The 15,464-nt window shown below is 44.2% G+C and overlaps 1 protein-coding gene across 3 annotated transcripts in view; it reads right to left on the reverse strand.

The window, feature by feature from the left end:
- Positions 1 to 248: 248 nt before the first annotated feature.
- Positions 249 to 15,464, reverse strand: part of AMACR (alpha-methylacyl-CoA racemase) — a 24,905-nt gene continuing 9,689 nt past the window's right edge. For all 3 annotated transcript variants that reach the window (XM_025198477.1, XM_025198476.1, XM_025198478.1), the window contains 2 exons: positions 12,745 to 12,931; positions 249 to 2,296 (listed from right to left, as the gene is read on the reverse strand). In XM_025198477.1, the coding sequence (XP_025054262.1) occupies positions 1,887 to 2,296; positions 12,745 to 12,931 (597 nt within the window). In that variant the 3' untranslated portion in view covers positions 249 to 1,886. The remainder of the gene's footprint in view (positions 2,297 to 12,744; positions 12,932 to 15,464) is intronic.

Below are 15,464 nucleotides of genomic sequence, written 5' to 3' on the forward strand. Positions count from 1 at the left end.
CAGGCTGCAGATTGCGGCTCTGCCCTGTCTCCAGACCATGCTGTTACCACTGCAAGAAGCCAGGGCAGAGCCATGATCAAATGCCTGCATGCCACCACCTGGAGCATACAGGCTGCAGATTGCGGCTCTGCCCTGTCTCCAGACCATGCTGTCACTGCTGCAAGATCCCAGCCCAGCCCTGAAGCAGCTCCCTACCCTGCTGCATGCCCTACCAGTGCTGCTGGAGCTGGTCTCCATAGAAACCCCAGCCTCAGGCTATCACAGCATGGCTGCTGCTGGGGTCTCCATGGAAAGCGGCCCCAGCCACACAGGCAGGGGCTGCTGGATAATGGAGTCCAGCTGTTGGCCAGATCCACCATTTTGCCCATCCCTGTCCTAGTCAATGCTTCTGCAGACTTGTCTATACCAAACTGGTTGGCGATGGACTTGAGACTGTCAGAGTGGCGAACTTCCAGATGGTTATAACAATGTGCTTCCCCACAGTAAGGGGAGCCCCTCTACTGATAACTTTCACTCCAGGCTGGGAACCAGGTTGATCCAGACCTTCGTGAAGATGATCTGGTACGCCCAGTTCTGTGCCACTGCTTGTTGTTTCAGATTCCTGGGGCAATGTGCTCCCACCAGTTGGTGCTATGCTCTGTTGCCCAAAGCACCAGTGCAGGGTCTGGAAGTACTCTTGTAGCAGTCCAGCCTCTATAGTGTCCCATGTGACAACTTGCTCTCGTTTGCCAATACCTAGATGCGGCGGTCTCATGGACACATTTCCAAGGCCCTGGTCCTGTGAGCATGTACATCCACAATGCTGCATGCCAAAACACCCAGGATGTGCAACAGACTGAGCAGGCACTGGTAGGCCTTGATGAGCATAACAGAGACAGTTGACCTCCCTGACCAGACAAGCAAGCAGTAAGGATTCATTTCAGGCTTGGAGCATAACTGGCAAGCCTTTGTGAGTGGAGAATGACAAGGCATACAGCGGCTTTACACTTCCAGTGCAATGTGGACTGTGCTGTACTTAGCTGTCCTCAGGATTCTTCAGACTGGGTCCCTGCAAGTTATGCTGGGGTGTCTGCACACCAGCCTTCTACCTGCTAAGCACCAGTTGTGCATGTTCCTGCTTTTCTTTCTAGTGCTGTAAGTGACTGGGCACTGTGAACATCTGAATTCACATCACACTACATTTTTGTAGCACTACGAAATTCCTCAGAATGCAAGAAATGTTCGTCTGAACAAAGCTGGAAACATATCAGGTTTAGTGATCACAGGCATTAGTGACATAAATCTGTTTGTTCACAGTGTGCAATGTTTATGACAGTTCTGCATGCCTTAATTGAATAGGAGCAGGAAAAAGAAAATGGAATTAGTTCCTCAATGAAGAATTAGTTCTGTAATGCAGAATAATCACCCCAAAGAACAAACAGCTTCTGAATGAGATGCAAAAATATACCATATCTGTGAACTAGACAGAATGGGAATGCTTCACTTGTGTAGACAACAGGACTGATCATTCCTAAGACTGGAGCTCCTACAACTAAGACTTTCTCAGTTTATGAAAGTGACACCATTTATAAAGCATCAAGTACAAGTGTTTTATATAAATTATTACCTTCAGCAAATTACATACAAAAGGATTTAAACAAATCAACATTTCATAGACTATGCTTATTGAAAACCATTATGAAGCTTTACATCTTCATCCTGAGCAAACATTAGAGAACTTTCAGAACAAGATCTCCTGGCACCAAAGTATCAATAGTAATATTGTGTGTTAATCCAGTTTGGAATACAGTTTGCATAGTTAGTATTAAATTACTGCATTCATTTTGATACCTTAAATTATGCCACATTAAAATATTCAAAACATTTCTGATTTGTATATTTGGAGATTATAATTTAGCTTTTGGATAACTGATTTCAATCAGTTTATCAGAATGAAGTTTGGCAATCTCCTCCTTTGTGAAGCCATACTCTAGAAGTATCTCTTCTGTGTGTTCTCCTATATAAGGGTCCCTTCTCAGAGATGGCGTTGCCGGGGTCCTTGAAAGAAGAGGAGAGGGTCTAGGACTGATCTCTTCCTGATCATTCTTTATGAAAGAACCGCGTTCTTTATTGTGCAGGTGTGAGGCTGCATCTTCGATGGATAAAACAGGAGTCACACAAGCATCTGTGCCATCAAAGATTCTGCACCATTCTGCTTGGGTCTTCTGGGAAAATACATCTGCAAACAGTTTCTTCATTTCAGGCCAATCAGAGATACTGAACTGACTGGGAAGTTTAGAGGAATCTAGCCCCAGTCCTGAAAGCATAAAACGAAAGTTCAGTTGAATTATTATACTTTAGAAAAGCTCATAACATGAAGCCTGTTTCATGCAGCCCCAAACAAAACGTACTTCTTGTGAAGGACATTTACTGCAGGCAAGCTAAAATGCATAAGGGCTATGGCACAAAATTCTAGCTAAAAATGCATTCATTTTGTTTTTAATAATATGGTTTGAATCAGTACAAAGCAGAAGGAAGCCTTCGTGTTTGCTGTTGAATATAACGGCATCAGACATGGCCATTATCATCCCTAGCCCTCTTGTGGTAACTCCTGGCCACTGACAGGCAGGAGTAGAAAAAGCATCCCAGTTTTTAGATTCTCATCCCCCACAAATAATCCCAGTGTTTGCCTCTCTTGTGGCTCATTGCTTTCCCAGAAAACTAAAATTAGTGAAGATTCATTGTTGCCCAAGGAGTTCTGAATAGCAGTTTTGAAAATAATTTTTACTCAAAATATACCACTAAAGCCAAAAATATTGCACCATATTTTATAGTCAGTCTTATAAGAACTGGCAAAGTCAAATTCTCTATCAAAATAAAAAATATAAGTTAAATGATAACAAAGGGAGATAAGATTTCATGCATTGGGAAAAAATTATCACTTAGAAATGTTGATTTATCAATACAAAATATTCTGATTCATGTACTTCAACAATTAATACAGTATTGTTGACCTAATGCAGTCAAGCTTGTCCTGAATAGAGCTATACCATTGCCCTTTTACCTTATCATATTTGAAGATCACATCTAAAGGAAAATTGGGAAAAACTGTTCACAAGAACATTAAAAAAATAAAACAAGAGGATATATCGTGGAATTCAGTATCTGTCACACATACTCCAATAACTACTGCAGACTTCAGGGGTTTTTTTAAAGGATACAAACTCACATCCATTAAGTGTAGCAGCTGTTAATTTTCAGCTGAACTAATTATTTGTGGTGGGGGCAGGGAGGTTCATAACAGGAGGACCTGAACCAGTAGGAAACAATTACACTATACATTGCTGCTTAAGATACAACAGAATGACCAGTTTCACCATAATGAAATTAAAAGCAAAATAACTCATATGCAGCATAACTGGCATAGTAAGCAGAAACTGTTTTCAGGTTTAGAAAGTTTAGTCATGTACAGCAGAGCAGCTCAAGATAATGGTATGCTTCTGCTCCTACTTAATGAAAATGTAACACTCCCCCCTATGGTTGTTGTAAAGATACATAGGAAAAATTAAATGAATTGCTGCATGAAGTTCTGACAAAAAGTATAGTAAAATGAGGCAGCCGTTTCAGGATACATAAAGAAATAAAACCAAGCATAGATCAAGCATTGAAAGTTATACTAGAAATTGATTTTTCTGCATAGGGTATTTAAAAAAGAGTGTTTAACTCTCTAATAGTTTTTGGGGTTTTGTTTGTTTTTTTTTTTTTTTACTTTTCCAGTATAGTTTTCAAGGTTTTGAGCTCATATGCAGAGTAGTTTTGAAAATAAGTTTTTATTACATAATGGGATGAAACTGCATGGCAGGGTATGACAGCTCACCAGTGCCCTTTTCTTTGGGCACAGTGCAGTCCTCTGGTCCCCACACAATTTGATGCTAACAGGGCAAGCAGGTCACTCAGGCAAAGCATTTTTTGTGGCCAAGGCTCCTCTGGGTCCCTTTACATGCCACCTCCTATGGCTTCTTAACGGGAGGCCCTTAAAGTGGGCTTTGGCTCTGCTTTCCTCTGCTGCTGGAGCCCTTCCCTTATATTGTTGTAAGAGATGGTCCTCAGTTAGCGCTGTCCCTCTGAAAGGACTCCTCTCTTTTCTTTCTTTCTTGGAATGGAGACCACAGGGGCCCCCGTTACACAGGGTTTTCATAATATTGTATCCGACTGCAGCCAGAGATCAAATGCATGCCCATTCTTTATGCTTGCATAAAAATACTTTTTATATAAAAGGGCAGGCAAGGTTTTTTGGGTAGATGTGATATCTTTTATTAGACCAGCTAAATAGCTGGAAAAAATGTTCTTTGCAAGCTTTTGGGCACAAACACCCTTCCTTAGGCATAGGGAGACTCTGCTGGTATTATCTGTTCTCCAAAGTTATATATAAAATGGGTTATATTTATATATTTTATTTATATATTTATGTTTTATATTCTGGGTTATATATAAAATACATTTCAGAAACTAAAAGACACCAGAACACTTTACAGTGTTCACTGTACGTAGCATGCATTGATTATCCTACCCCAAAGGGTAAGATACTAAATTTACTCTCCAACTGCAGCATTTTAAAAGCAAAGAATATTTTTTTGCCCTCAAACTTTTCTCATAATCTGATCAAAAATGTCCATATTTACCTGCAAGTTGTGTGTAATTGTCACAACTGAAAATATGTGTAGTTACTCCTATACACTGAACTTATCGGCACTAAGCAACAACTGCATTCTGCATATAGGTCACATAAATACACATGCAGTAAAAGCATAGATCCCACAATCTTTAAGAAAAGAGGACTGCTTTTGTTCCATATTAATTAAAAAGAAATACAAACCCCTAACATTCACAAGTATTCACTTCCTTTAACTTATTTTTCTGCAATTTCATAACAAATTGACTAGAAGCTTGAATGTCTTACAGAAGATGATAACTGGCTACTAATGTCCATATTATTCATCTTTTAATCAGCAGGGGGAAATTACTTTGACACCCAAATCCTATATTTCACTTTTATAGGAACCCCAAATAAAAACAGAAACTATACATTATTTATGCTGTCTAATGCATAATCAGGCAATCATTTTTCAACTTGTACATTTTTTTAACAGCAAAGCAGCACAAAATGCTGTACGTTAAGGATTATAAATCAGGGTAAATTTACACATGAAACTCTTATAATTTACAATTACATACTATTTTTGTGAACACCTCGATACATACAGAGATACAAAACTATAAAATAGGGGTGCACCAATAGAGATTTTTGGGGCTGCTACTGAGAGCCGATTTCTAAGGAGGCATATCGGCTGATACCCATCCGATTTCTGATAGCCAGCAACTTGGAGAGCTGCTGCTGCTAGTAAGTCTGTTGTGGTGGAAGGGAAGGGGGGAGGGAATGGGCGTGGCGGGGCAGATCAAGGTGCTCATGGTGAGGGAGAAGTGGGGCTGGGGCAAGTACCGCACAGCCAGAGCGGGGAGGGGGGGCATGCAGGGAATGCAGGGGGGGCAGTGGCTCCCATTGCTACGCACCACTCATCCAGCGGCTTCCACCACTGCTCCCGCTGCTCATCCAGGAAGACATGGGGGTTGGGGGACATAGACATGTGCCCCCGGATCTCCACAGGGCTCTTCCCAGCTTGCCCCATGCAGATCCAGGGGCACCCCCCCCCCCCCACATGCCCACCTGGACGAGTGGCAAGAGCAGTGGCAGGAGCCACCAGATGAGCTGCTCCCAGATGAGCGGCACGCAGCAGCAAGTGCTGCTGCCCCCCACCCCCCCTTCTCAACACTCCCCAGATGAGCTCCTCTCTAGCCCCACTCCTCCCTCACCGCGGGGGCCATGATCTGCCCCTCTGCACCCCTTCCTTTCCTATCCCCTTCCACAACAACAGACTTACCAGCTGCACACAGCTCTCCAAGCTGCTGGATTGTGCTCCTCGCCACCTACGTGCTGCGCTGTGGCTGGGCGCATGCACAGGCCGTTTATTAGCCAAATTATCAGCCAATTTCCAATAAAGACAATTTTCGTTATATGATTGCTGATCTGATATCGGACCAATGTACTGGTGCACCTCTACTATAGAACCAGATATTTAAAATGTTTTCTGAATTATTCTTAAAAATTTCAGACAAATATACCAAAATGTATGGAATACCCACAATGGTCAGACTATGAGGCTGAGCACATTAGAAGTTCCCAAGTTCAGGGACTACTCGTATTCTGTCCCCAGTGTAAAACTAGAGTAATTCCACTTCACTGAATAGTAACACCAGGGTAAAAATGTAAGAAACCAGAATCAGTCCCTTATTTCTAGGGGTATACTGATAAAGATTTTCTTGGCCAATACTGGTAGCTGATTATTAAGCAAGCATACTGGCCAATACTGTCCTGATAACCAATTTACAGGAATGCATCCAGGCAGTGTGGAGCGCAGCGCTCTGCACCTGCAGGTACATCTGTGGAGGGGAAGGGGCATGAGGAAAGAAAGAGGCGTAGGGGAGTAAGATCGAGGCCCCCACAATGAGGGAGGGAGTTAGGCAGGGGCAGGGACTGGGGCACTGCCCAGCCACAGCAGTGAATGGGGCCCAATGGGACCCAGGGCTGGAGTGGGGAGTGGGACAGAGTCATGGGTAGCTTGTCCAGGGCAGCAGTGCTTGAAAACTGCAGTGGGGGCACTTAAACTAAAGCTTGTCAAATGAGCTTTAGCTCAAGCACCGCCACCACCATTTTAAAGCACAGTGACGCTTACGCTTACAACTGGAGCAGAGATAAGTGGGACGTGGGCGGATACTGGCTGCCCACTGCTGCCTTTGCCCCGGGAGCCCTGTGCCAGCCACACACCCCCTACCCGCCTGGTAGTGGGAGACAAACCACCCCCACTGCCGCCAGACAGGCAGGGGATGCACAGCCGTCACAGGGCCCCCAGGGCAAAGGCATCAGGACAGACAGCCCTGAGCCCACATCCACCCCACTCACAAATATGGGGGAGGCACAGTGCCCCCCCATGCCTCCCTTGAGGGGTGCATGTAGTGGCAGGGAGCCGCTCCCCCTCACCCCCCCTGGATGAGCTACCCACAATTCCATCCCACTCCCCATGCCAGCCCTGGGTCACTTGCACTACCTTGGCTGGGCAGCACACCCCCCCACCACACACACACACACCCCTTCCCCTCCACAGACTTACCTTCAGGACACTGCTCTCCACACTACCTGGCTGCATTCTTGGCCACACGCACACGTGCGGCTATGCGCGTGTACATGACATCCAGGGGCCCTGGCCAGAGGCATATTATATTTATCCATGAATATTATCAACTACACCAGTCAAAAAAAAAAAAAAAAAAGCCGATAGCCAATAATATTAATTTTCCTTTTATTGGTGCCGATCCGATATACAACCAATATATCAGTGCACCTCTACTCATTTAATTTCCTTATATGTTCTGCATATTTATCTTAAATGGCACGTTGCCAAGAGGCGAGAGAAATTTGTATGACAATTTGCAGGTCATCTGCATGAAGTTTTGCTTTCTTTTTAACACCAACTACGAGACTAAATATGAACTGTAATAAAGCAAATGTGTTCATCAGATCTGACATTTCTAATGACAGCAGACTTCATTTATTGACTGAGCGACTTCACTAGTAGCACAATTAACAGTGTAGTTGAGCGTCGTTCAGCTCACTTAAAACAACAAGCGGTCTGTAATAAGCACAGAACGCACCATCTAATGCTGCAAATAAGAATTACTAACAAGATGCATTTTGATGCATTTTATATCACAATCTAACTGGAATGTTTTCTCACTGTCCGACAAATAAAAGCAAAGCTGGAAAAATGAATGGGTCAGTGGTAAGTATAAACCTTCCCCAGCTGAGCGTGGGAAAAACACCCTCCCTGCACAACGTAAACTTAAATTTCCTATGTGGTGCCTTCACAGTCACAAAGGGAAGCTACCACGTACAAAGGAATTGCAGATACAGTGCTGCACTGGGTCTACAGAGATGAGGTTCCACTCAAGCAGCACCACACTGAAATGAGTAAGAGCATAATCACTTTCACTGGCTAATCAAGATTCTGCAGGCAACAAGGCATATATTGAAACCCATTCTCATTGGTGCCATGTTCAAAGCCCCACCTACTCTCACTGTTGGAAAGGTAATTAATGTCTGTTGTTGGCTGATGCAAAGGGGAAATGGAAAGTGTCCCTGCTACCCAATCTCTCCCACAAACGCTCTCTTTTCAATGGTAACCTTCCCCTACAACCCTGTTTATTTTCACTGCCTATGATACGGTGCTTTGTTTTTTACTCATAATTCAGCCCAACACAACAAAATTATGGAAGTCCAGGACAGAACTACCATTGCTTCATGTTATTTCTGCACCTTACGCAAATAAGTTTTGCTATGAAAAGCTTCCCCAATAGCTGAGCAAAGCAAACATGGAAAGGAAGTTCCAATTTATTGTATGTTGGCCACAAACAAGCTTCTCTTTATCTGACAAGGAAACTAAACTAAACCATTACGCTGGTAGAGCATGGGTTAAAACTAGGGATGCACTGATACCGATGGCCAATTTTTAACAAGCCATATCAGCCGATACCGATCCGATTGCCAATATGCAGCCTGGCAGCTTGGAAAGCAGCATCCAGCTGGTAAGTCTGTTGGAGGGGAAGGGGTGGGAGGAAGGAAGGGGCTTGGGCAGGGGCAGGCACTGCACAGCCAGGGTGGGGCACAGGACAAAGCCGTGAGTAGCTCATTTGGGGGACATGGGGGTCACAGGTGGCAACTCCCACTGCTAAGGCACCCTGGGAGGGCATGGGAGGCACATGCCACTGGATCTGCGCACGGGGTGAGGGTAGGCTGCCGCTGTAGGCTGGGGCCGGGGCAGTGCTGGGCTCTTCCCAGCATGGGGGTTGGGCCAGGCTGCACTTGGGGCAGGCAGCAGTGGTGCTCCTTTCATAATTCTCAGCTACCAATTCTAATACTGAGGCTGATGGGTACCATTGCTGGCAGTCAGAGTTCAGGGATTGACTATGAACTACAAACTACTCTTAGAAACAGTCCTCCCTTATAGGCATATTGGTGGGAAAATGTGCACTCTCTTTGAATCCAGTCTGTGGATAAGCATAAAACTTCAGTTCCCAAGGCTCCAAATTTGGCACTTTCCATAAACAGAAGGCAGACAGTTTCTAAAGTTGTTCAACCAGCACCTAGTAGCCCCTCTCTAGTATAAGTAGTGCAAGTGAGTAAGAGGAAAAAGATATTCTTCCATCTGTTAGCCTAAGTGACAAATATCATAGCATACTTTACCTGGGACAGCTAACTGTTCCTCAAGCTCAACATGTCAGAGGCAGGGAATAAAGGTTTCAGTGAAGTTATGGAAATTATAACTAAAACACAGCCTCTTAAAACCACTTCAAATCAGTGAGATAAAACCTTAAAGAGACCATTAGCTTGCCTTAAAGTTTCTTGGTTTGCGAAACAGCAAAAATCTCTTAAAGCAGCCCTTTTCCCCATCGTACTAAAAAGCTTAAATTTTGAATTATATTTCTGCAATAGACCCCCTCTAACGAAAAAAATGTCTCTGTAAAACTACAATAATAACTATTATAATTTAATTTGTCACTTTTTCCAAAAGCTTGTAACAAGAGCTACTGAAATGGACAACCTTTTCCTATAGGAAAATCTGGCCCAAATTGCAGTATCTATTTAAAACTCAGCAAATGTAGTTCAAGCAGTTTCAGTGTTGCAGGGCCTGAAAATTCCTGAGGTTAGCTTAAGGGGGGTTGGTTATAGCTGTGTTGGTCTAAGGACACAGGCAGACAAGGTTATTTGGGTAAATCTGATATTGTTTATTAGACGAACTAAAATAATTGGAAAAATTCTTCTTTGCAAGCTTTCAGGTACAAACACCCTTCTTCAGGCAAAGGGAGTGACTGAGGTTAGCTTGATATATTGAATAAAAACCTTCCATGTAAGGAATGAGGAATAGCTACCAATAGAAAGTACAGAGAAACAGTCAAATAAATGGCAACTATTTCTCAAGAGTTTGATCCATCACCAAAACACAGAATTCTCTTAGGAAAGCTGTTTCTTATTACATATTTGAAATAAGACTGAGTCAAATGTTAGGAGTAATGAAAACAAATGTACACATGGTTGTTCTCTTTTCGAATTACCTAATAATACTGGTCTTTGACTAGGGGGATAAAGGACTATGAAACTCCAGGATGTTACACCAAACCCCTTTCATCTTCAATTCATAAGCTAAAACTGTCAAATTTTGGAGACCTAATATAATCTAATGAATCTGTGGGCTCTCAATAAGCATACTGCACAATATCCGTTTACACACTGGATTTCTGAGAAAGTCTGGCCCTGGATAGATTTAACATTTGTAGTGCTGCAAATGTTGCTACATATTGAATGCTATAAAAATATACATCTGTACGCCCATGCAGTGGTAACACTCCACAGCTGGAGTGTTTCAAAATCACTGCAATCAATGGCATGCTCTCCAGCCAGGGGTGGATATGGGACTGCAACTCCACTCTCCTCCCCGACCCGGGTACAGGGGTCTCTCTGTGAGCACGGTGAAGTCCCATGTCTCCTGGAGACTGTGGTTTCCCTCCTGCTTACACACACAGGGGAGGCAGGATGTCAATTAGTATGCTGCAATCCCAGGTCACTCAGGGAGTGCAGCTCCCTTCTCCCCCTGCCCCAAGGCAGAACGAGGAGACTGGAGGCAGGGAAGCTCACAGGGACTCCTGCTCTCCAGCCCCAACGACAGCCGAGCATACACAAGAAAACTCACTGACTGTCCACCTTGATCTCTCCCCCCTCATAGGTGGTGGAGGTGGAAACATGGGGGATGCTGTGGGATTAAGAGATCCCTATTGTGCTACAGTTCACCATCCACACAACCTGTAGCAGTTCAAAAGTGCTACAGAGAAGTTCTCATTTCACCCAGGAACATTTTCGTGACACTTAGGTCATTTCTGTAGCTCTACAGAAGGCCTGAGCATCTGTCACCTAGACTTTTGTAGTGCTACAAAGTTAGATCTTGCCAGCGTCTCTGTCAAACCTAAGAGCAAGGCAGACAGCTTCAACAAATAATCTAACACATGCATCAAGTAAAGAGAATGGGTCTGATTATTCAAGCACAGGTCAAGCATCATAGGGGCAGCTTCCTAAATCATCTGAGTAACCGAGGAGGAAAAAAAGTCAGAAGATGAAGAAAGACTTCAAGCCCTGGTCCTGTAACAAAAGCCATTGAGTGTTACGGTAATTGGGCCCAGATAAACAAAAGGGAATTTTGGAGCTTTCTTCTATTTCTTCAGGTCATCTAGGAAAGAACCCTCTGGCTTGAGCTATGAAATTAAAAGCCAGTGCGTGCTTATGACATTTCCTGGCTATCAGCTTAGGCAAAATCTGAGATACCTTATCAAAGAAAGAACTGTCCTCTACTATAAGACCACCAGTTATACAATCAAATTAGCATCTCAGCAATCAAAATCAGTTACTTTTACACTCTATATAAAGACAGGCTTTGAGTGGTCCAACTGTTTGTTTCAAACCTGTAATTCTCATATATATGAAAAGCCATAGATAAAAATACCGAGTTCAAAATAAGAAGGGTACAGTGTAGTATATCATAGGTTGAGCTGTTCATAATACAGCATAGCATGATTATACTCCTGGTGACAGATGTCTGGTTTAGGCATTTTCTACTTTGGTATTCCTAGTACTCATGGAAGCATAAATTATTTTTAAAGTATTGTCCTACATATTCATGTCTAAATATCAGAACAGAAAATAAATCCCAAATCTTCACACACAAAATATGCACATTTTGTTTTATACATAATGTGTATGTTTGTCAAATATTACATAAATGCAATTCTAAAGGAGTCCCAATCTACCCACTGGATAGAATAAGTCAAGGTATAGCTTTAAAACAATGAATCCAATCTTTCAAAATAGCTTAACTAATTTCTTTGCAAATTGGTAAAGAAAAAGTTAATTAATTTCTCTGAAGCTTTGCTTCCCAAGTAAGGTCCCATGGTGATTTTTCAAAGCAGATTTATAAACTTCTGTTTAAATTCTGCTTTACAGAAAGTTTTTGGTATTTTAGTCACATCAGGCACCTATATACAAGCAGCGAGCTGTAATTACAGCACGTTGGAGCAGACTCAATTAATCGAGTCTGCTGCAGCATGGTCATTACTGCACTCCAGCAGACTCCAATGTATTGTGCAACAATGTCCCCGCACTTAAAAATGGCAGCAAGGGTGCTTTAACTAAAGCTTGTTCAGTGATCTTTAGTTAAAGCACCCCTGCTGCCATTTTTAAGCACAGGGGAGCTGATACACGAGACACTCTGGGCATTTTAATTACAGCAGCTCTCAGGGCAGCTCTAATTAAAGTGCCCTGCCCCCATTCCTGGAGCATGTGTATAAACATCCATCATTCATAATGCCACAGCACCACATCTCCAGAACTGAACTTGTAATTACAGAAAAACAAACCTTACCCATTCAAATTTGCAGAATGTCTGGTTTACACACACTGAGTTTAAAAGCTGTTTCACACACACACACACACACACACACAACTGTAAAAGATTTCACAGAAAAATCCCCAAACAGACTTATTTTCTTTCAATCACACTTAGCTGAGAAAAGTTGTTGATGTTAAACCACGTGCTGAAAGTTACTTACCTTTTATTAGTTGCTCATAGAATTGAGGTTCAATAGAACCAACTGCCATGAATTTTCCATCGGAGGTCTTGTAGGTTTCATAAAAAGGTGCCCCACTGTCCAGCAGGTTCTCCCCCCGCGGTCTGTTCCAAATACCTAAGATTCCTGACTTCCACAGGAAAGAACTTAGATATGCAGTTCCTTCAACCTTAAAGATGCAAAAACCACTTTATAGTAACTAGAGAAATAGGTGGCATGCTCTATAGTTAAATTACACTTGAAGTAAGTATTCAAAGCTGCAGGCAAATCTGTTCTTCTTTAGGATTTCCAGTTGTAAAATTCTTGCTGAGTAATTTGAGAGAATTATTACTGTAAAGAGCAACTTTACGTTTCAAGATGTGTGTGAGATATTTTCTAAGATTATAGAGAGTAACATGGAACCCAGCAGGGTTGGCAACCCAAGATTTATTTTTTTTTTTCTGAGAGTCTGCAAGCTTTTTACTGACAGCCCAACTTTCATAACAACACATTTTTTTACTAAAATATGTTTTATATAATATAAACGTAACTCTTCTGCCAGGCCCTGCCCTGCTGTCAGATCTCAGTTAGAAGGACTGGCTTCAAATTTAGGGATTTAACATCAACTATAGAGTTTGGTTGCCAGTAAAAGTTTGCAATAAAAAAAACCCAGAATCTCAAGTTAGCAACCCTGCTGGACTGCAATGATGGTTTTACACTGTGCTGGGGCCCCCACAGCTGTACCGAGGGCCTCCCACTCACCCCCACACCCTGATGCTCCTGACTATACCCTGCACCATGCTGCCTCCCCCTGTATACCCACAGCATTACCCTTGCCAGCCCTGCTCACCCCAACCTGACACAGAGCTCCAAAAAAGCCTAACTGCAGCCCAGGACTAGTAAAGGCAGCCTGGGATGCAGCAGCAGCAACAAATGGCTGAGAGAACATTCCCTACAGGATGCTGTGGTCCTACTGAGACATCAGCTGGCAATATTGTGCTCTGTTTGTTGGAGCTTCAATCAAGGTGCAGTGAGGTTAACTTATTACTTTTACTGACAAATAAAGTTTTTTGTTTGTTTGTTGGTTTACAGACTACTGACAACCATGCGTAGTTCGATTTTTTACTGAGAGTCAGTAAATTTACTGATAGTTGGCAAACCTGGAACCCAGAGAGATCTGATTTGCACAAGACAAATTCAGTTACTTATTTCCATAAGCTCCTAGAAATTCATAGTTAATATAAAGATTTATAAAATGATAAGACAAGCTCCTTAGCTCCCCAAAATAACATCAGTGTAAATGTTACTACTGATCTCCTTCAAGTTTCTACTTTTAGAAACCAGGAGCATTTATAGATGACACTTTTAAGCATGTTTAAAACAGGTTAAATGCCTTATGCACCTCTTTAATGGCATTGCTGTTTGCACATTGTAACAGGGGGCCTGCTTGGGGCCGATCTCACTGTGGCCCGCCCACCTGTTCCTGGGCCAAACGCCCGCGTTCTCGCCCGCCACACCTTGTTATTATAATTAATTAATAGATGTGAATTAAGCGGGAGGCTGCCCATTTCATGCCCTGATGCCAAGGGGCGCTATCTGCAGCTCCATTCCTCCCCTACACCGCAGCCCAAGTCTGGCAGATGGCATCTAGATGTTCTCATCATCATCACCAGCTCCCGCACCGGGCCCCAGAATCCTCCCGATTGAACCCCACCTGGAATCCTCTCATCGGGCAGTCTCATCCGCCTTCATATTAGGCAGCATAGCTCCCTGAACCCGGGTGTGGTCCCCCCACCAGGACCTTTGGCTCACAAGCCCTGGCCCACCTCCGGGCCAGTCGGAGCACCAGGCCCTCAGCTCTTGGGGGTTCCTCGCGGTGGGCCCCGGCCCTTCCGGTCCTGGCCCCAGCATGGACCAGTCAGGGGAAGTCTGGACAGGACTGAGTCTGTGGCCCTTTTCTCCCTCTCCGAGGGTCCACCTTCCAGGCCCTCCAAACTAGGAGTAACCCACCCGGTCATGGGGGCTAGGGGTTAAGGCACCCTGACCCACCTTTCACCAGGGTGGTAACTGGCCTGGCATTTCCTGGGGGCTCCCGCGCCACCGAGATCCCCACCAGGCCATCCACTCCCGGCAGGGAGCAGTTTTAGGTCATGCCCAGGACCAGGAGCCTCCTAGCCATCCCCTACAGCTCCTCCCTTACCTCCAGATGACACCAGCAGCCCTCCGGCCAGGCGATGTTGTTGCCTGGGCCCCGGCAGCAGAACTGCCCTGTATATAGGGGCAGCCCCAGATCCAAAATGGCTGCCCTCATCAGCCATCTGGCAGCTGCCAGCTCTAGACCCTTAAGATGGCAGCACCCACAGTGCCCTGCCACACACATTCAGCGGCATATTGCGCATTAATTCCAGCCACTGTAGCACATTCAGTGGCGTAAGTTGCCTTAAATGACTTTGGGGTGCTGCGAAGTAAAGCACCTCCGAGGAGTTTTAGTTTTCTACCCTACAGCCAGGGAGGGAAGCGCCAGGCTCTGCGCAGCTCAGAAGCTGTGCAGGCAGCTGGGCAGTAGCCTGGGAAGGCAGGATCCACAGAAGGAAGAAAAAAAGTGGCAAGTCTGATCTCTCCCCGCCTGCAGCCTGCCTGCCTGCCTGAGCTGCATAGGGGCTCAGCGCTTCCCTCTAGGGCTGTGGTAGCCCCTGGGACTGCCCGAGCCATGTCCTACTGGC

The sequence above is a fragment of the Alligator sinensis genome, unplaced genomic scaffold (assembly GCF_000455745.1).
Source record: "Alligator sinensis unplaced genomic scaffold, ASM45574v1 scaffold347_1, whole genome shotgun sequence".
NCBI lineage: Eukaryota > Metazoa > Chordata > Crocodylia > Alligatoridae > Alligator > Alligator sinensis.